The sequence below is a fragment of the Cetorhinus maximus genome, chromosome 4 (genome assembly GCF_964194155.1).
Source record: "Cetorhinus maximus chromosome 4, sCetMax3.hap1.1, whole genome shotgun sequence".
NCBI classification, from domain to species: domain Eukaryota; kingdom Metazoa; phylum Chordata; class Chondrichthyes; order Lamniformes; family Cetorhinidae; genus Cetorhinus; species Cetorhinus maximus.
In genome coordinates this window covers 117,965,794-117,988,333 of record NC_135882.1, presented here as the reverse complement: position 1 = coordinate 117,988,333, position 22,540 = coordinate 117,965,794, and the positions used below count along the sequence as shown (strand labels likewise).

Sequence of the window (22,540 nt, the reverse complement as noted above, 5' to 3'; positions counted from 1 at the left end):
TGGCTTGCTGGGCCATTTCAGAGGGCATTGAAGAGTGAACCACATTACTGAAGTCACATCAGACCAGGCGAGGACAGCTGATTTCCTTCCCTAAAGGACATTACGATTTTGATTGAATTCAAATTTCACTATCTGTCACGGCGGGATTCGAACCCAGGTCCCCAGAGCATTGCCCTAGGTCTCTGGATTACCAGTCCAATGGCAATACCGCTATGCCACAGCCTCCCCCTAGAGATGCTGTTGCATCTTTACACAGTAGCCAACTGTATTTCCACATCAAGTCTTCTAAGCCAAGTAGAGGAGCACCATGGAATTGCAAAATTAACATTGAAGTTCAAAAAACATTTGTTTCATGTGAAAAATTTGAACAAATTTTTAAAACTTATTTTGGGGTGATTCTTCATTGACGTTTTTAATATTAACCAGCAAGTGATCTTTAGCCTCTTGCCCAATTGTTATTTTAAATCCAAAAACAATATATTTACTCCTACAACCCACAAGTTCTATTTATATAGCAGATCTCATTTACGAGACACCAGAGACTATGTGATAAGGGTGGCAAGGAGAAAAAAAAGTGGACGTTGAGCAAGGTGTGATGGGATTGGTTGGGGGGGTGTGGGGTAGTGAGGAGAAGGAATTTAAGAGAGGCAACTGAAGGCACAGCAAGTGGGTAACAAGGAAAATGGCCCAAGTGTGTTTGTCTAAATTAGATAATGGGCTAGCAATCAGATAGAACAATTCCAGCCTGGAGTCAACCGTGGTGACTTAAAGATAGTTCCGAAGAAGAGTTATACTGGACTTGAAACGTTAACTCTGTTTCTCTTTCCACAGATTCTACCAGACCTGCTGAGTTTTTACAGCACCTTATGACTTTATTTCAGATTTCCAGCATCCACAGTATTTCGCTTTTACATAAAGATATATGAGATGGGTATAAAAAGTGTTCACATAGACGAAAATTAACACTTGTGAATGATTTTGCCAAAGGTTAAGAATGTAGGTGATGAATCGGAAGGGAGCAAGACAGCTTGCTCATAAATGCCTTTGCAGGCATGGCAGTAGAAATTATTTGAGGATACATAGTAACAGATAGGAGTGGAACTACAAGAGAATAATGACATTCAGGGTATCAGTGGTGCCACATAGAATACAATTAATTATTTTAACTAGGGTGGTTTGAACTAGCCAGAAATCCAATTAGAGGGACCACATCATGAAGTAGTGAAAGAGGCAAGGGTGGCACTTGTGCAGCAACAAACATTCAAACTGTGAATAGAAAAAGTCAGTTTGGAGACAGGATTTTAATTTGAAGGATAGTGAGAGGAAAGGACAGTCGTTTAAGGAAAGGGGGTAACAATATCAGTTTTAAAAGATGTGGGAATAATCTTAGAAGAAGGGAAGGATGACAATGCTACTGGAATTGAGATAACAAGTTTAGAAGTCAAGAGTCGAGTTAAAAGGGGAAGGTCAAGAGAGCAGGCAGTGAGCTTCATGAAAGGACTGGGAGAAGAGATACCATAATGTAGAGATTCTGGGCTAAGAAACAATTTAGAAGATGGGTGGGTTTAGGAGAAATGGAAAGGAGCAGAGAAGGAGGAATAAAGTAGATGAAATACAGAAGGTGTCCTCAATTTTAGAAACAAATAAATGTACCAGCTCCTTGGAACGAGATGAAGAGGCAAGTTATGCTGAAGAGAAAAATTTGGGGCTGCCCAACCCTCCAAAGGGATAAGAACTTTTTATGAGGAGGATCCATATTGCATGACAGTTGGTCATGACAGATTTGGCAGTGAACAGAAGGAAACTTGTAAAAGTGTTCATGTATTCTGGTCTTTAGCTTACAGGTGAGACCACAAAGACAGTTTTTGTATTGGGAGTAAATAGGGGTAAGAAGCAATCTGGGGCAGAGAGCGCTCAGGTTGTATTCAAGATAATAATAACACAGATTGAAAAGTCCAATTTTAGAGAAGAGTAAATTCAGAATTGGAAGATGTTAGAGTGAAAATGTTAGAAATGGATATCAGGATTTTTTTTTTTTTTACAGTAAAATATGTGAAGGTGATTGGAAAAAGGTCCAGTCAGTAACTATGGCCTTGAAAAGTAGTTTTATGTGATAGCAAAGTCAATGGAATGGGTTTCGTGTAGATAGAAGTGTTTGAAGGATGAGGCTGTGAAGCAAATGGAAGACAGGTAAACCAAGTGAGTGGGCTCAGGCTAATGTTGCCAAGGACAAGTGTCTTCTCAGGCAGATATTTCTGCAAGGAAGGCACTGGAGCACTTTGAAATCTGGTTGGGAAATAGAGAAGGTGGATTTTGAAGGTTAGGGAAGATTTGTGTTAGGTATACAAAAGAGAAAAATGTGCAGATAAGTAAAGGTAAAGGTTAAGAGGAATTATGTAAATGGAATTCACGTACTTTAATGTCAAGATGATTAACATAATTAACTAGAAGTGTTAATGTTAATAAAAAAAAGTGGTTTATTTCTACAATGCTATACAAACAATTTAATTCATTTTCTGAGTTGGTGGGCTTAACCCCATTTTAAAAAATATACATCCAAATAAATCACTCCTATTTGCATTCTGAACCTCAACTTTCTAAATGTGGAACAACAGGGAATGCAACAGTGCCAGTCAATTCAAAAAGACAAATGTAAACAATGGACTCAATCCCAGTAATCATTTGCTCATCGAGCCAGTGTGCAAATAAGAACTAGTACTTTTCATGTAGGAACATTCTCAGAAAACATTTGATTTCATTGCGTCAACTAGTCTTTAAATTTATTTACTTGGTAACTGACCAATGTACAGCATTGTTTAAGAAATTCATCTTGAACAAAGCTGGCTTTCACCGCTAATACATCTAGTTAATTAGGTGTTCAACATCCTGGAAAGATTCATTGACATCACTGTGAGTGAGCACCAGCTTTGGAGGTGTCAGCTGTGGCTCAGTTCATAGCACCCTCGCCTTTGAACCAGAGGGTTGTGGGTTCATGTCCCACTCCCGGAAACCAAGAACTGTGATTGTACTCGAAAGAGTTGCAATCTGTGACTGTTGATAACTCGAAAGAGTTTGAAATCCTTAATTAAGGTAAACGATTTCAATAAATGGCAGAATATTTTAAAAGCAACAGTGTTAGCTGCAGTGATTAATTGTAGAAATGAAGCAATTCTATCAATAATTGCCTGATTGTCATCAATTTATTATTCATATTAAGAATGGCACACTAATTAATGCATTAGACATATAATGAGTAGTCCAATTGTTCACCAAATTTGAAATCGCCACTAACAGCAGGGAAAATTAACAAATCTGATGCCAAACCCTACCCACTGCAACATGATTAAGTTCATTAACACATGGTTTCAGGGTCAAACCGGACAGTCCATCATATTTTAGATGTACCTTGCAGCCAAATTTAAGATCCTGTATTGTCTAAAGTTAATTTAAAATTAAAATAGTTCAAATGGAAATAAAAAGGCATCAGCTGGACTGAGGGCAAGTAACTCAAAAAATAAAAATCGAAGTCCTCTTCCAAGTCTGGGTATGATCAAATAACAATCAGGAGAGCTTAGCATACCCAGTATTTTCAGGAAATGTCTCAAACTGGGGAGCAAAAATATTTTAATTTTTAAGAGGAATTAATGCAGGATGGATTACAGACACACAAATCACTTCAAAAGAAACTTTCTATTAGAAAAAGCTGAAAGATTATTTTTTATGCAATTCTACTATAGAACATTTGTTAAATGTAAGCTTGGATCAGTAAGAGGCACTGCCTCCAAGGCAGGGGGTAATGGATTCAAACCATATTCCATTGGCTTGAACTTAAGGGCCTAGGCTGACACTTCAGTACAGTACTTTATCAAACATGCTTTCTTATGAATGTGATGTTAAACCAAGTCTATTACTTAGGCCGACGATCACAAAGGTCTTGTAGCATTATTCAGAGTGGACCAGGGAAGTTCTCTTCAAATCCTGGTCAAGATCTATACCTCAAGTGAAAGGCATCAGACAGGTTATCAAGTTATTTATCTCATGTGAGCAGACAGGCATTGTCTCACTTGCCTACAAAATAACAGCTCAGAATGCAATTTCTGGCTGTGAAGCATGATGGATGCCCTGAAGATATGAAAAATACAAGCTCTTAGTTAGATTTAGACCTTTCAACTGATAAAAATTAAAGCTCAACCATAAAGTTGCTATTTACATACCTTCACACTTGGTGAATAGTACAAAGTAGCAGAAAGATGTACAGGCTGATTAACAGTCTGACAGGCTGTGCTGTGGACACTACTATTAATTAGTCCTACATGGCAGGAAGGATTTTCCCACAACTCATAACAATGGGGAGAAGGGAAGCACCCACACCCAGTGTTTGCAAGTAGTCTGCTGGATAACACCATTCATTGCATTGTCAAGAATTGATTTCAAACTGTGCAGCTTCTGACTCAGAGGCTAGATTGGTACCATTAAGCAAATGGCTCATTAGCTTAGCCATGAAATAGAACCTAATATATTGACTAGTATAGATTTCACTTTAGTCCCTTTCCTTTCAGGTACGATTTAAAGTTAAACAGACAATCTGTTCCTGTTTCTGTCATTTTTGAGCTTGTCGCCAGAAGTTCTCCAAGTGAACTGGTTAAATCTTCCCTGCCCACAAAAAAGTAGTATTCCACCTCCACTCAGCCTTCAGTATATGGAATGGCTGAGATTAGAAATTCACCAAGAGGAGACACCAAAAACTAACATTGTGTGATAAAGTATATTTGTGTATCAACATTCAGAGAGATTTCAGTCTCAGCCAGGCTTTGCGTAAGACAAGATGAAGCAATTTGCCTAATAACTAATAGAAGACAGAGAGTTGGGATAAGGTGGGCATTTTCGGAATGGCATCCTGTAACTAGTGGAGTGTCATAGGGGTCAGTGCTGGGGCCACAATTATTTACAATATATATTAATGGCTTGGATGAGGGAAATGAATGTGCTATCGCCAAGTTTACGGGTGACACAAAAATAGGTGGGAAGGCAAGTGGTGAGGATGACAGTCTACAGAGGGATACAGGCAGGTTAAGTGAGTGGGCAAAAATGTGGCAGATGGAATATAATGTGGGAAAGTTGAGGTTATGCACTTTGGCAGGAAGAATAGAGGAGCTGAATTTTATCTAAATGGAGAAAGACTGAAGAAAGCTGCAGCACAGAGGGATTTGGGGGCCCTCATGCAAGAATCCCACAAAAGCTAGCATATAAGTTCAGCAGGTAATAGGTAAGGCAAATGGAATGTTGGCCTTTATTTCAAATGGAGTATAAAAATAGGGAAGTCTTGCTAAAAAGGCACTCGCTAGACCACACCTAAAATACTGTGAACAGTTTTGGTCCCCTTATCTAAGGAAAGATATACTGACATTGGAGGCAGTTCAGAGAGGATTCACTAGGTTGATCCCGGCAAGGAAGGGATTTTATGAGGAGAGGTTGAGTCGGTTGGGCCTGTACTCACTGGAGTTTAGAGGAATGAGAGGCGACCTTATTAAAACATATAAGATTCTTAGGGAGCTTGACAGGGTATACTGAGAGGTTGTTTCCCTTTATGGGAGGTACTAGGACCAGAGGGCATAATCTCAGAGTAAGGGGGCGCCCACTTAAAACAGAGATGAGGAGGAATTTCTTCTCTGAGGGTGGTGAATCTGTGGAATTCTTTACCACAGAGGGCTGTAGAGGCTGGGTCGTTAAATATATTCAAAACTGAGATAGACAGATTTTTCATCAGTAAGGGAATCAAGGGTTATGGGGACAAGGCAAGAAAGTGGAGTTGAGGTTATCAGATCAGCTATGATCTCATTGAATGGCGAGCAGACTCGATGGGCGGAATGGCCTACTTCTGCTCCTACGTCTTACGGTCTTATAGAGTGAGCAAATGGACAAACAAATTATAAACTTCCAAGCAACCACCTAAAGGGGAGGCTTTGAAAGAAGCCTGAAAGAAGACATGTTCACTGGCTGTGAATGTTAACCGGCTCAGGATGCCATGGTAAAATTACAAAATAATCTATGATTATAAACTTGGTTCCATACTTGATAAAAACAAAACTACAAACAGAGTTGTAGAACATGTTTAACAAAAGGTACATATGGACGAGCGGTAAGAGGTAATGAGAGAGATTTCACAATCGCTTGTTTTATTTGAGAATCTTGGGCAATTGCAGTGGTTTCCTCGCTAAACTAGAATCATGTTACATTCCAGTGAAAGTTAATAGTTTATCCTCTTAACTTCAATTGATTCAAATTCGAAGTAACATTCATCCCACACAAGTGCCAGGCAATGACCATCTCCAACAAGAGAGAATCTAACCATCGTCCCATTACATTCAATGGCATTACCATCGCTGCATCCCCCACTATGAACATCCTGGTGGTTAGGCCAGAAATTGGCCAGAAACTGAACTGAACTGGCCATATAAATACTGTGGCAACAAGAGGAGGTCAGAGGCTAGGAATGCTGCAGCGAGTGACCCACCTCCTGACTCCCCAAAACCTGTCCACCATCTACAAGGCACAAATCAGGAGTGTGACGGAATATTCTCCATTTGCTTAGATGTGCAGCTCCAATAACACTCAAGAAGCTCAATAGCATCCAGGACAAAGGTGGTGGATCGGCACCCCATTCACCGCCTTAAACATTCATGCCCTCCACTACTGATGCGCAGTGGCAGCAGTGTGTACCAAATACAAGATGCACTGCAGCAACTCACCAAGGGTCTTTTGACAGCGCCTTCCAAACCCATGACCTCTTATCACCTAGTAGGACAAGGGCAGCAGGTGCATGGAAACACCACCGTCTGCAAGTTCCTCTCCAAGCCACACAACTTGGAGCTATATCGCTGTTCCTTCACTGTCACTGGGTCAAAATTCTGGAATTTCCTCCTTAACTACACTGTGGCTGTGCCTACACCACACGGACTGCAGTGGTTCAGAAGGTTCATTACCACCTTCTCAAGGGCAATTAGGAATGGGCAACAAACGCTGGCCTAGCCAGCAACGCCTACATCTGGTGAAAGAATAAAAAAAAATGCTTTTTTGGTAGCAAAGCATGAATTAGATTATACGTGGTTTTAGAATATTTGTCTCCTGCTGAATAGTCACAAAGCTATTATAAAATATAAGCAATTCTAATAAATTTATGAATGAGAATTCTTTGAACATTAGGCTATTTAATACAGTAAAGTGAATAACCATGTACCTGGTGATAGTCTTATCTATCAGACACAGCTCCTGGGATGATTGATCAACATGTGCCATTCCACTTCATTATGTACTACAACCGTCAGTTATTTGAATGCTAATCAGAAAAAGAAAAACAAACTTCAATTTACTAAAAACATTTGATTACATTACTCACTGTATGATTCTTCTATTGCACCCGACAAGACAACACAGCCTTCGAATGATAAGCATATACTTTAACTTACATTTCCATTTTGTGAACTACTGCTCTTGGATGTAATCATTCTGCTCAAATTACACAAATAAAGTTTCAGTAGCATTAAGTTTACTCATAAACATGCATTTATTTACCACCTCATAACATAATAAAACATCCCAATGCACTAAGAGCGATCAGACTCTGTGCAGGAGTTGACAGATTAGGAAAGGTGATCAAAAGTATGGTTGAAAAGACAAGTTTTGAGGAGGCTTTTAAAGTCAGGGAGAAAAGTAGCAAAGCAGAGGTTTAGGGAGCAGGTACGGCCGAGGCAATGTTATGGGGGGCCGAAGTAAAGGGTATACACAGGAGTCCACAATCTGATCAACGAGCTGCATCTAGACTGTAGGATCAGAAGATGTTAAAGAGCTTCTGTGAAGCAAGGCACAGAAGGATCTGTAAGTTAAGACAGAGAGTTGGGTGCATTGGGAAATCAGGGAGTTAGCGGTGGTTGGTAAGGACAAATGTGACAAGCTCGCAGAGCTGAGTAAAGGCAGATTCTCCCTTCTAACTACCTCAGCTGGCATTCTGATGTATGAGATCCATTTCTCCCAACCTTTTACATGAAACTGCTTTTCCCTTGGATTTGTTTTTAAGTAAATGCCCTTGTCCTACAATAAAACTGCTTGGTTCAATTACAACCTGCTGTACTCCCATGGACTCATCGTGATTATTTTTAATTACAAAAATTGAGTCACAGAATCGCAATTTTACTTTATAATTACAAATTACTTTCCAAAATGTCTCAAATCGAAAATATGTATTATTGAACTATTTTTAAAAACAATATTTAAATGAAAATCATTAGCTGGTAACACAAGTAAACAAATCTCTAAGTGTTCCATTTGAAAAAGCACCTTTAATATCCCGATGAACTTCATAAATGGACATCTTGAAAATGAACATGAAACAAAGGAGAGAGATGGGGTGATCAAAAGCTTGGTCAGAGATGGGTTTATAGGTTTTTAAAAAGAACAGAGATAGTTGGCTTAATGATGGAACAGAGAACGTGGTGATGTTCAAAGGAAATTCAGGGCTGGAGAAGGCTGCAGAGGTAAAGTGGGGCAAAGCTATGGAGGTATTTACAGATAATGACAAGAATTTTAAATCTGAGGTGTTGAGGGCCAGAAAATCAAAATGGATCAGAAAGGTTTGTGTTGGTACACAAGTGGGAATTAACACAGGATATGAATTTTTTTTTTAATTCATTGATGGGATGTGGGCACCGCTGCCAAGGCCAGCCCTTGAGAAGGTGGTGGTGAGCTGCCTTCTTGAATCGCTGCAGTCCCTATGGGGTAGGAACACACACAGTGCTGTTAGGGAGTTCCAGGATTTTGACCGTGAAGGAACAGTGATATATTTCCAAGTCAGGATGGTGTGTGGCTTGGAGAGGAACTTCCAGGTGGCGGTGTTTCCATGTGTCTGCTTCCCTTGTCCTTCTAGATGGTAATGGTCATGGATTTGGAAAGTGCTGGTCCAAGGATTCTTGGTGAGTTCCTCCACTGCATCTTGTAGATGGTGCACACTGCTGCCACTGTGCGTTGGTGGTGGAGGGAGTGAATTTTTGTGGATGGCCCAGGTAGAGGGGGTAAATTGCACGTAGTACTAAGAGCAGCAGTTAGAGGGGAAAGGTTGCATTTGTTTAGTAGCTTTCCCATCCTTAATACACCCCAAAACACTTCAGAGCCAATTCATGAAGTACCGTTTTTACAGAAACACACAGCATAGTAAAGTAAAAAAGAAATAGCAAGAAGATAAATAGCCAGTTATGATTTGGTGGTGTTGGCTAAGAGATAAATGTTAGCCAGGACACCAAGTTCCTTGCTCTTCAAGTGTTGTCAGAGGGACTTTCTATTCATCAGACCAAGCAGATAAGGCCTTAGTTTAATGTCTCATCCAAAAGATGGCACCTCTAAAACTGCAGCATTCCCTCAGCATTAAACTATCAGCCCAGATTATGTGCTCAAGTTCCAGATTTGGTATGAACCCATATCTTCTGACTCAAGGGCAAGAGTGCTACCACTGATACAGACTGACAAGTAAGGCATGTCGAATATCACAAGGTTATCAGCAGTCATATCCAAAACAGGAAGGATGAAACTTCAACTGGAATCAGTACAACACTGGAGATAGGAGTTGAGATTTAACGAGGATTTTCCAATATGTCAGTCTTGAAGAAACAAGATGAAGTACTTCCCCATAAGCAAAAACACTGAAGACACTGACTCTGCTCCTCTTCCTGGTCACTGTCTGAGGCTGAACCAGATGGCTTGCAACCTTGGAATTGTCTTTGAGCCTGAGCTGAGTTTTCCAAATCTATATCTGCTTCAAGAGCACTTCACTTGCACCTCTGTAATATCGCCATCTCTGCCCATTTGCTGCTGAAACCTTCATCTATATCTTTGCTAGAATTGACTATTTCAATGCTCCCCTGGTCCTTGCACCCTCCAGAAACTCATTGAGCTCATTCAAAATTGCTTCCCATGTCCTAACTTGTACCAAGTTCCATTCACCCATTAGCAATGTGCTCACTGACCTACAGTCAAATTCTCACCCTTGTTTTCAAATCCCTCCATGTCCCTGTCCATATCCTGGTAACCTCCACCACCCCAACAACATTGCAGGACCTCAGCATTCCTCCAATTCTGGCCTCTTGTGTATTCCTGATTTTAATCACTCCACCACTGGCCGCCATGCTTTCAGCTGCATAGGCCCCAAGCTCTGGAATTCACTCCCAACCATTTCTGCCTCTCTACTTCTCTTTCCTCCTTTAAGATGCTCCTTATAACCTCTCCGTTTGGCCAAGCTTCTGCTCACCTGTCCTAATATCTCATGTGCTTGGTGTGAAATTGTGTTTGATAAATCGCTTCTGGGAAGCACTGTGGGACATTTTAATAAATTGAAGGTGCTATAAAAATGCAAGTTGTTGTAGGCAAAGCTTAAATGGGAGATTCTCAGGTCATTCACACCCATCTCTGGATACCTCCTTACACCGTAGGCTTGCTGTTTATGTCAAATTCATCATCAGAGGCAATCCAATTGTAGTAACAACCCAGCAGCCCAAACTTAGAACAGCAAACAAACACACCAGTGTGACATGTTTCCATTGCCCAACCCAGCCATCCTGTAACCTCAGTGAAAGTGCCAATTAGTACTGAGTTATGAACAGATTTATGCTGTAAACCTCTGCTCATTAGAAACGAGAGATTCCTCAAAGGACAAGGAGACTTTCATCCCAATTTTCTGGGCTCATCTGGCTGGGCAAATGGAGGGGTGGGTTGCGAGAATTAGCTGGATGTCTTTGATAAAAAGTGCTGCACCAGCAAAGTTAAATGGCAATTCACAGTGGAAGTGCGAGTTGTATCTTGAGTTTGGCTGCAGGCAGACTGATCTCTCAGCCCACTGCAGCTAATAGCCACCCAACACCAGGGAACATCTAAGCCTGAGTGGCAAAGTTATGAATTTTCACCCAGTGTTGCCTTATAGTTCTTCAAATAATTTATGAGCAACTACACATACACAGTTATCCCAGGTAGATTCAGCACTAACAGAAATTGCCCCAAGCACAGTACAATTAGAGGGTCATTAGTGGTGGTTTACACACTAACATGCATATGAATTAGGAGGAAGAAGCCTTTCAGCCCCTCGAGCCTGCTCCGCCATTCAATAAGATCATGGCTGATCCGATCGTGGTCTCAACTCCACATTCCGCCTACCCACCTTTGACTCCCTTGTTAGTCAAGAATCTATCCGCCTCTGCCTTAAAAATATTCACTGACCCTGCCTCCACCGCTCTCTGGGGAAGAGAGTTCCAAAGATTCACTACCCTCAGAGAAAATATTTCTTCTCATCTGTCTGAAATGGGAAACCCCTTATTTTTAAACTGTGTCCCCTAGTTCTAGTCTATCTCACAAGAGGAAACATCTTTTCAGCATCCACTCTGTCAAATCCCCTCAGGATTTTATATGTTTCAATAAGACCACCTCTCAATCTTCACAACTCCAATGGATACAGGCCCAGCCTGTCTAACCTTCCCCCCACCCCCAAGTATCCGTTGAGTGAACCTTCTCTGAACTGCTTCTAATGCAGAACTGCAGTCACAGATTCTTTTAGGTATTTGCCAGGAGCCAGGTGAACAGAATATCCTTCATAGCCACCACCAATTGGACATATTCTGAGGTTATCATATGAGCCCAAACCTCCAACTGATGCATCCCCACATACTCCACGTGTCCATTCTTGTGTTGCCACCCTCTCCAAGCCTAACTAAAAGTGAACAGCGGTGACTCAGTTGTTAGCGCTTTTACCTTCGAGTCAGAAGGTTGAGAGTTTAAAACACACTCCAAATACTTGAACACTAAAATCTAAGCTGATACCCCAGTGCAGTATTGAGGGAGTGCAGCATTGTCAGAGGTGACATCTTTTGAATGACACATTGAACAGTGCTCTCTCAGTCAGACGTAAAAGATCCCATGATACTATTCAAAGATGACCAGGGGAGTTAGCCTGGTATCCAGACCAATATTTATCCCTCAATCAACATCACAAAAAATGATTGTCTAGGCATTATCACATTGTTGTTTGTGGGAATTTGCTGTGCTTATATTGGCCACAGCTTTTCCCACAACAGTAACTACACTTAAAAAATACTTCATTGGCTGTAATGTGCTTTGGGATGTCCTGAATTCGTGCAAGGCATTATATAAATGTTAGTCTTTTTTTAAGCAGACTATTTCATTATCCAGTGTACGTTCAACAGGTCGATGTGACGTATCGAATGTGCGAGTGAATTGAGTTAACAGGCTTTCAATTTTTGTGTGCTAGTTTGCTCTTCATTTTCAGCCTACACTGCTGACTAGCAGAAAAAGTGAGCCAAATGCACAAGTCCCTCTCTGACAGTACACAGCCTCTCCAACGGCAAGTCCTCTGCTGTGCCTCCTCGTTGCAATACACAGAAACTGGGTCCCTTGTGGCTCCAAGCTAAAGCTTCAAAGGAGTGTGGAGGAAGTTTGGGCCCCAGACGTTGTATGCAGCCCCTCCGGCATGTGGACATGCCCAGGCACTCATTAACCAAACTCCAAGCTATGGGCGAATAGCTCCAATGTCTTGTGGATACCTCGGGAGAGTTGAAGGCTAAAGGAATAAACCCTGGCAAAAAATCTGGAGTGGAGCCCAAAGGTGGACTGATGTCTAAAAATGTCACGTTCCCAGCAACTCCTGCAACGAAGCCAGTGTCAAATGCGGCGCTTTGCATTCCTTTGGACTCTGCCGGGGAGGTCAAGAGAGAGACCCTAATGAGTGGGCAGCCTAGGATCTCCATAAATTTTGCCCAGGCTTGCACCCTTGAGCGGACACTCCAGTTTCACTGCAGAGCATTAACACAACACGGAAGACAGCAGTTACAAATGACAAACTCAACGATTGTCATTGAAAACAGGTGCTACAGGCTGTCTCCAACAGTGGGAGGAACCATTATATCCCACTGGTCAGCCACTGTCCACCTCAAATCACAGAAACGTAACAGCACAGATAGGGCAGCCCTAAACGAATAAGGTGCTGACCCACCACAGTCCACTTGCTTTAATGGGTACTTGGAGCTTCGAGTCTCTGCTCAATAAGTGGACGGAATCCATAGCGCCAGGCAAACAACAAATGAAAAGAAAGAAGATGCCAATTCTTCCATTGGCAAGCTGGAACATCAGGACCATGTGCATGGGACTGACAGGCGACTTGTAACTGATCGATACCACATGTAAGACAGCTGTGGTCAAGATGGAGCTTGACACAGGCTGAACATTGACATAGCTTCAACACAAGAGTACAGGCTTGCCATGAGTGGACCACAAAGAAAAATATCACACATACCTCTGGTAGGTGAAAAGTTCAGAGGAAATGCATGAGCAAGGTGTAGGTTTCGTTGTAAGGAATTCACTGTTCTCGATGATAGAACCCCTCACAAATGGTTCAGAACATGTTCTCTCCATCTGCCCATCAACTAAAACAGGATCAGTTAAACTCATGAATGTCTATGTTCCAACACTGTTCCCCACTAGAGTAGCAAAATTCAAGTTCTATGAGGAGCTTAACACTGCTTTTAGCAGAATCCCAAGGCAGAACATCTTTACCTACAGGGGAATTTCAATGCAGCTGTGGGCATAATCCTCCTGCCTTGTACATCATGGCTTGGGGAAGATAACTGAAAATAGACAGAGATTACTTGAGCTTTGCTGCTACCACAAGTTTTACCTAACTAACACTTTCTTTCAGAACGAACCATACCACAAAGTGGCCTGGAGACATTGAAGCTCAGAACTTTGTCATCAAGCTTGACCTGATCATCACCAGAAGTGACTCTCTCAACAGCGTTCTCTACAGATGCAGCTACCACAGTGCTGATTGTGATACAGGTCACTCCCTGCACCAGGATTAGGATGCAATCCTTGAAGCTTTTTCATTCAAAGCAGAAAGGCCATCCTCATATCAACATTAGCCAGTCTGCCTGCCCAGATAAAAACCAACAGTTCCTCAATGCGATTGAGGTGCTCTCCAGTATTCCCACACAGAGGGCAGAAGCAAAATGGAACATACTTCAAGATACCACTGACAATGCCACACTCTCAGCATAGAGGAAGCAAGAGCGGAAAAGCGCTGACTGGTTTGAGGCTAACATGGTCGTGATGGGACCTGTCATTGAAGCCAAATGGTCTATTCTCATTAACTACAAGAGAGAAACAGCGAGAAGACTCTGAATGCACAAAGAGCTGTTCGAAGCAAAGTCCAACAGGCTCGCTAGTCACTGTGTCAATGACTGCTGGTTACAACTTTACCAGAATATACAGATGTCCTTCAACACAGGGAATGCTCCAGGCATGTATGATGAGATCAAAAAGGCAACACGTCCATCAGCAAAGAAAAAAGCTCCACTAAAAACAAAGGGAGGGGAGGACATCACTGACTGCAATAAACACTTGGAGAGATAGGTGGAACATTACCCCGAGTTGTACTCTCAGGAGAACATCAGGGATGAGAGTAGCAGAAGACATACAAGTCTGAAAATTAGAGGCTGAAGAGAAAAATGTCCGAAATTTTTTTGTGACTAGGAATCATGTAATTATAGCACTTTTTATGATCTGTAGTAAATGCGAATACTTCTAGGCCACTTCAAATGTTTCAAATCTTCTATTACCGTCAAGGCTGTGCAGCAATGCATTTGTATCAAATCACCGAAGTGACCTCAACATTTCAACGTATGTACACATTATAGTGTGTTGGACAAAGTATTTTATGAACAACTTCAGGTGAAAGAGAAATCAGCAAAATCATGGGAAATGTTTATACCTGACATTCCACAAAACGCCTACTGGGTAGTCTGCTTTAAATGTTGGTAACTTCAAAAGATGCTAGTGATTTAATTACTGGATTTGTTTACCTATTAACTAACGTAAACTGGAATCTTTGAATCGACAAGCCTTTGAACATCATCTGGCGCACGAGGAATTGTAAAATTACCATGAGATGAATGCAGCTGGGCTCATTTTTGGACTCCAAATCTAACATCCTCTGGTTGGGGTGTTACCTCATTACAACAGAATATGAACCCAACCGAAGTATTAGCAATACCTGAGTGTTGAGAGTAGGTGGTGCCTCCTTCACTTGACAGCCAACATTAACAGACACTCGTGTCAAGTCAGCATGTGGTTCAGGGCCATGAAACGCTGTCATTGCTGGGATTCTTTTCCAGTTTGGCTGTTTTGTGTTCAGGGTAGGCTGAAACCCTTTATTCAAATCCACTCATTTGAGTTTGGTATGGGGCAAAAAGGGTGAGGGCAGGCCATGCACAATGGGGGTTGATCGACAGTTTAATCGACTTCTCCTCACATGCCCAGACTTCAACAATTAATGAAAACAGTGACATTGCACAATCTTGTTTCAGCATTAAAAGGAGTAGAATATAGAACAGGTAACAATGCAAACTAAGACTAACAGTTCAACAACCAAACTCCCCAGTTCTTAGTGCTTCCGAACAGAATCAACATCAAGGAAGGTTTTATGCTCATATGTCCAAAAGGAGGTTAGGGGAGGGGGGAAACAATTACTCAACACTTGGGGACTGTAGCAAAGTACAACTGAACCGCGCCAGATAACTTAGCTGATAAGTACAACACATAACTGAGCCATCCGGCCTAAAAGAACCCTAATTTTTAACCACCCATTTGTTCAGAGGCTGATCCCAGAGGTTGCCATGCTAAGGCTGATAAGTTAGTCCTTTGTACTCAGTCTTGGGACAGTGGGCAGAATTAGCTGAATGTGATGGCTCACCTGTTTACCACTGCTGGAAAGTAGATGTGAACCTGTGAAGGCAGCATCCCACTGAATTGTGATGCCCCCAGCCTAGCTCCACTGGTTCATTTTCATGCTGCGGCCATATGGTGCCTCAGCACAATTGAAGTTTTTTTTTATCTCCACAGCTTGTTAAAGGCCATGGTCATGATTCTCTGAACTAGACATTATTTAAAGTGGTCAATGTCTCTGGCCAGTAACTTAATGCAGAGGCAGGTGCTTGATCCAGCCTCGCTTTACCTTGTTTACCTTGCGCTTCAGGTCTGAAGAAAGTGCCCGCCAAGTCCTCTGCCTCTACACCAACAAAACCCACCACTAGCGCCTAACAAACAAAACTTTGCTCAAACAAGACAAGCAAGAAAGGAGGGACTGGGGAATCTGGCACGTCCAAGTCGGCCAATGATTGCTGTTGTTCTGGCTGTGTCCAAAGCAGCCAATCAGTGGAGGCAATGGATGGGAGCAAGCATGAGTAGAACAAAATCTGTGCTCAATGATGGACATGCTAAGTGAAGCAAGGCGGTGGTGGGGGTCAGAAAAACCATTCAGAAGGGCAGAATTCCATAACTGAAAAGTGGAAATCTTTCATCCCTGGAACATGGTGACTGAGGAAGCTCCAGCCACGATAAAAAGCCTGTCTATGAAGAGCTGGGTATCAAACGTAGTGTGGAGGAGCTTAGCAAAGCTATTTACTTGCATACCATTGGCAAACCTCCAGATGATGATGCTATACCACCTGAACTCATCAAGCAGAGGAAACCAACCCTCCTGCAGGATCTGCATAAATTTCTCCATCGCTGCTGGGGGGGAGGCAATGCCCCAGGATATGCATAATACAGAGTTTGTGACCATGTACAAGAACAAGGACAACTGCAACGATTGCACCAACTATCGAGGCATCTCCTTGCTCAGCATCATAGGAAAATTGTTTGCTCTCTTGCCCTTGTCAGGCTGCAGATCTTGGCTGAACGTGTCTATCCCAAATCCCAGTGTAGTTTCAGAACTGGAAGATCTACAATTGACATGGTCTTCTCGGTCCAGCCGCTGCAGGAGAGCCACACCAGGCGATGCTTAGCAAGAGCTGATCACCACAACGCACACCATCATCTTATGGGGCAGAAGGCTGCAAATAACATTTATCCTTTTGGAAAATTCTTAAACTATCAGTCCCCCTTTATTTAACATTTTGTAACTAATAAACAAAGTTGTTCAGAGTAAACTAAATAAACATGAACAATGTTAAACGCTATGATTTTCTCCCTGTTTACAGTCTCCAGGGGATGAATCGTTAATTCCTGGACGCTGCAGTTTAATCCTGATAACAGCCGATAGTATAACTGCGGTCTTACCGTTGACTCAGGCCCCCCCCGGTCTGAGCTCGGACCGCGGACTCACTCCTGCACCAGGAGAGCTCAGCTGCTCCGGCCCGTTCAATCCTGTGGGCCGAGCCATGTCCGCTTCCTTCCGGCTCCATCTCCATCGCAACAGCCGCGGGCCAATCGTCAGCGAACTCCACCCACACGTGATCCCATAGGCCCCCGCCTCTTCCGCTAACTTTCCCGCTCAAACCCGGCGCCTCAAACCACTTCCGGCCCCACTGCTCCGAGCTCCGGCCGGTCAGAGCTCCCCGCTCTGGAGTTCCTCCTGCCTCCGGCCGTTCCGCCAGGAGGATTTCGTTCAAATCCCCGTGGGAGAAGAAAGAGCCAAGAAATTAGCGCCGGACACTCGACACTTGCCAGTTTTGTCACCTTGGAAAAACCGGCGGTTCAGATTTTGGCTACGTCTGAAGTATAAACTTACCTTTACTGGCCCCTTACCTAGCTCCTCTTGTCCCAACCCCCGCCCCCCCCCCCCCGCCTTAAACCAGCTTATATTTCACCCCTTTCCTATTTTTACTTAGTTCTGTTGAAGGGTCATTAGGCCTCGAAACGTTAACTGTGTCCCTCTCCACCGATGCTGCCAGACCTGCTGAGTTTTTCCAGGTATTTTTGTTTTTGTTTTATAAACTTGCCTTGCCCAGTGGAGGATGTTATTGGGATGTATTGGGTGAATTCACACTGTGCAGTCGCGGAGTCAGCACCTCATATAATCCTAAACTCCGGCGATCAAAAATAATCAGATGTGAGGGAATTTATCCTTCTCACAATTTGCTGGGTATCTATACCAGACTCAAGGATATTCAAGGGTGGGGTGTGGGGGGGCTGTGGTTGTAGGGACAAGCAAGCAGTGATAGGAGCAGATAATCAAAAGATGTCACAGACAAAGGAACAAAGAGGTGTTGAAGGTGGTGATATTATCTAAAAGAATGTGCTAATTAAGAATGGATGGCAGGACACGCAAGGTACAGATAGCTCTAGTGGGGGTGGGGTGAAATAAGACTAAAAGAGCATAAAAGGTATAGATTTAAAAATAATGGAAATAGGTGGGTAAAGAAAAATCTATATAAATTATTGGAAAAAACAAAAGGGAGGGGGAAGAAACGGAAAGGGGTTGGGGATGGAGGAGGGAGTTCAAGATCTAAAGTTGTTGAAATCAATATTCAGCCCGGAAGGCTGTAAAGTGCCTAGTCGGAAGATGGGATGCTGTTCCTCCAGTTTGCGTTGAGCTTCACTGGAACAATGCAGCAAGCCAAGGACAGACACGTGGGCAAGAGAGCAGGGTGGAGTGTTAAAATGGCAAGCGACAGGGAGGTCTGGGTCATTCTTGCGAACAGACCGAAGGTGTTCTACAAAGCGGTCACCCAGTCTGCGTTTGGTCTCTCCAATGTAGAGGAAACTGCATTGGGAGCAACGAATGCAGTAGACTAAGTTGGGGGAAATGCAAGTGAAATGCTGCTTCACTTGAAAGGAGTGTTTGGGCCCTTGGACGGTGAGGAGAGAGGAAGTGAAGGGGCAGGTGTTGCATCTTTTGCGTATGCATGGGGAGGTGCCGTAGATGGGGGTTGAGGAGTAGGGGGTGATGGAGGAGTGGACCAGGGTGTCAGGCAGGGAACGATCCCTACGGAATGCCGCCGGGGGGGTGAAGGGAAGATGTATTTGGTGGTGGCATCATGCTTGAGTTGGCGGAAATGGCGGAGGATGATCCTTTGAATGCGGAGGCTGGTGGGATGATAAGTGAGGACAAGGGGGATCCTATCATGTTTCAGGGAGGGAGGAGAAGGCGTGAGGGTGGATGCGCGGGAGATGGGCCGGACACGGTTGAGGTCCCTGTCAACTACCGTGGGTGGAAAATCTCGGTTAAGGAAGAAGGAGGACATGTCAGAGGAACTGTTTTGAAGGTAGCATCATCAGAACAGATGCGACGGAGGCAAAGAAACTGAAAGAATGGGATGAAGTCCTTACAGGAAGCGGGGTGTGAGGAGCTGTAGTCGAGGTAGCTGTGGGAGTCGGTAGGCTTGTAATGGATATTGGTGGACAGTCTATCACCAGAAATTGAGACAGAGAGGTCAAGGAAGGGAAGGGAAGTGTCAGAGATGGACCATGTGAAAATGATGGAGGGGTGGAGATTGGAAGCAAAATTAATAAATTTTTCCAGGTCTCGACGAGAGCATGAAGCAGCACCGAAGTAATCATCGATGTACCGGAGAAAGAGTTGTGGGAGGGGGCCGGAGTAGGACTGGAACAAGGAATGTTCCACATACCCCATAAAGAGACAGGCATAGCTGGGGCCCATGCGGGTGCCCATAGCCACACTTTTTATTTGGAGGAAGTGAGAGGAATTAAAGGAGAAACACTGAACAATTTCTCCTTTAACTAGCAAGGCAGATAAACAAGAATCAGTAGATGTAGTATACTTGGATTTCCAAAAGGCATTCAATAAGGCGCCACACGAAAAGTTGTTTAAAACTGGGCATCCATGAGGTGCTATGGGACATCAGCAGGAACAGAATTGTATTCAACCATAATCTATGATCTCATATCCTGTCGTATCCCTCACTCTGCCATTACCATCAGGCCAGGGGACCAACCCCGATTTGATGAGGAGTGTAGGAAAGTATGCTAGGATCAGCACCAGCATAGCTAAAAATGAAATGCCAACCTGATGAAGCTACATGCATGCTAAACAGCAGAAGGAGCATGCTGTATACAGAGCTAAGCAATTCCAGAACAATAAATCAGATTAAAGCTCTGCAGACCGACCACATCCAGTCATGAAGGCTGGTGGGCGGTTAAGTAACTAACAGGAAGAGGCTCCACAAATATCCTCAACCTCAATGCTGGTGACGCACAGCATGTGAGTGCAAAAGACAAGGCAGAAGCATGTGCAACTAATTTCAGCCAGAACTGCTGATTTCGTGATCCATCTCTGCCTCTTTACTATGAGATTGCTAATTAACCCTGCCTCATTATGCAAGATATGTTCTTAATATGCCTGTACCTTGGTCGATTCCTGAATGTATTCTAGGAAACTTTCTTGAATACATACTATGAACTCATCCTCCAAACTAACCCTCCACACCCCCATGATTAAAACAGATGTTTATGTCACTTCCCTAGGGTTTCAATAAAACGTGCAGCAGGAGATTGAGAGAACCCTTGCGGAATTTCCAGGATTCCAGTTGCACTTATGTGGCCATAAATTATATTTGCACATTTATGGAATGGTATCTTCTTATTCATGTAAGCATTCAGGTTAACAGATGGAGTCCTGACGGCCACATTGGCTCTATCTACAATGCTCTGATTTTTGGGAAGGCTGTCAGCTGCTAAAAGCTATGAACTTATGAACAAGGAGCAGGCGTAGGCCATTCAGCTACTTGAGCCTGCTCCACCATTTAATAAGATGATGGCTGATCTGATAGTAATCTGAAATCTGCATCCCACCTACCCCTGATAACCTATCACCCCCTTGCTTACCAAGAATCTATCCACCTATGCCTTAAAAATATTCAAAGACTCTTCTTCCACCACCTTTTCAGGAAGAGAGTTCCAAAGACTGAAGACCCTCTGAGTGCAAACATTTTGCCTCATCTCTGTTTTAACTGGGCGACCCCTTATTTTTAAGCAGTGACCCCCAGTTCTAGATTTTTCCACAAGAGGAAACATCCTCTCCACATCCACCCTGTCAAGACCCCTCAGGATCTTACATGTTTCAATCGAGTCGCCTCTTACTCTTCTAAGTTCCAGCAGATACAAGCCTAGCCTGTCCAATGTAAGCCAACCCTCCCATTCCAGGTATTAATCTGGTAAGCCTTCTCTGAACTGCTTCCAATGCATTTACATCCTTTCTTAAATAAAGTGACCAATACTGTACACAGTATTCCAAATGTGGTCTCACTAGTGCCCTGTATAACTGAAGCATAACCTCTCTACTTTTGTATTCAATTCTCCTTCAACTGGTATTCTGCTTTCCACGGAGAAAGTGATAAAAGTGTTTCCCATGGCAAACATAGCATTGGTCTCTTTATGTAAGCATGGGCATCTATGAACAATATCATAGGTTTGCGTGGTTCAAGAGAGGATCAAAAATCTATGCGTTGTAAGATACAAAGGATATCTGCTCCAAATATTAGTTCATAGTGACTGCGGTTCCTCGTGGATTCCATAAGTGGCCTGGACATCGTCCTGAAGAACCTCACTGAGGAGGGGCAGAGGATACTTTGATCTTTCTTCAATGCCAACAAAATTCTAATGCTTATAATGTATAAAATATGAGTACAAGCAGTTCTTCATTTTTCAGAAATCCTGGGCATGTCTATGGTCTATCTACAAGATCCATTTTTTCCAGAGTAGGGAGCATGACAGTTTACTTAAAAACTGTAGCAAGATATCATTTAAATATTCATGTCTGTTCTCTTTCTGCTACTTGGTTCATGTTCTTTCCAATTTCAGTGAAGTGCGTGGCCTTTATGTAACATATTTTTACTTTGAAATAGCCATATATGGTTTGTAAAAGTTCAATAAAATTGCTAATAATACTTTTGAGCACTTAACTAAGTTAGCCTCAATATCAAAGTTCCATTACAGCATAATCATTCCTTAACTGGGAATGCTGAAGGCAATGCCAGCAGAAACTGCTACAGTCTCTGAGAGTACTGTAAAGGCTTGAAAACATTTCTCCTGTCACTTGTCTAAAGTTTCTTAGTTAATTTCAAGTTGCTATTCTTAGCAAAACCTTTGATATTCCAGAATCTTTACCATTTAGGGTGACGGAAAGTTCTGTGCATCATTAATGCTCGTGATGTTACGCTGATGCCTAGAAATTAAGATTTACCACAAGTTTTAGCACAATGACATTTGTATTTAAAAATCAGCATTGGAGATGAAGTCAGCAGCTATTATGAAAGAAGACTGAAAGCTATCCATTGATGAGAATAGATTTGAAGGTAGAATTGAGTTGATGTAGCAATGACAATATGGTATAATTTTGGCTACGGAATTAAAGTCATGCGCAATAGGGAAGATAACAAGCTGGAGTCTTTTTCCTTCTGATATGCCAAAAGACAAATAGGAAGATTACATTTTGATACCCATTACAAATTTTGGACTAATGCACCGCTGGGGAGTCAGTGGCATAGTGATATTGTCACTAGCACCAGAAACCCAGGTTTGAATCCCACCAGGGCAGATGGTGAAATTTGAATTCAATAAAAATCTGGAATTAAAAGATGACCACAAAACTATTGCCGATTGTTGTAAAAACCCACCTGGTTCACTAATGTTCTTTAGGGAAGGAAATATGACCTACATGTGACTCCAGACCCACAGTAATGTGGTTGATTCTTTA

At 42.6% G+C, this 22,540-nt stretch overlaps 1 protein-coding gene across 3 annotated transcripts in view; it reads right to left on the bottom strand.

Moving 5' to 3' along the window:
- Positions 1–17,289, bottom strand: part of lrrcc1 (leucine rich repeat and coiled-coil centrosomal protein 1) — a 226,077-nt gene extending 208,788 nt beyond the window's left edge. For 2 of the 3 annotated variants that reach the window (XM_078540669.1, XM_078540675.1), the window contains exons 1-2: positions 17,164–17,289; positions 7,238–7,336 (exon numbers count right to left, since the gene is read on the bottom strand). In XM_078540669.1, coding sequence (XP_078396795.1) covers positions 7,238–7,296 — 59 coding nt within the window. In that variant the 5' untranslated portion in view covers positions 7,297–7,336; positions 17,164–17,289. The remainder of the gene's footprint in view (positions 1–7,237; positions 7,337–17,163) is intronic. The other variant, XM_078540673.1, reaches the window with a different exon arrangement.
- Between the last annotated feature and the right edge of the window lie 5,251 nt (positions 17,290–22,540).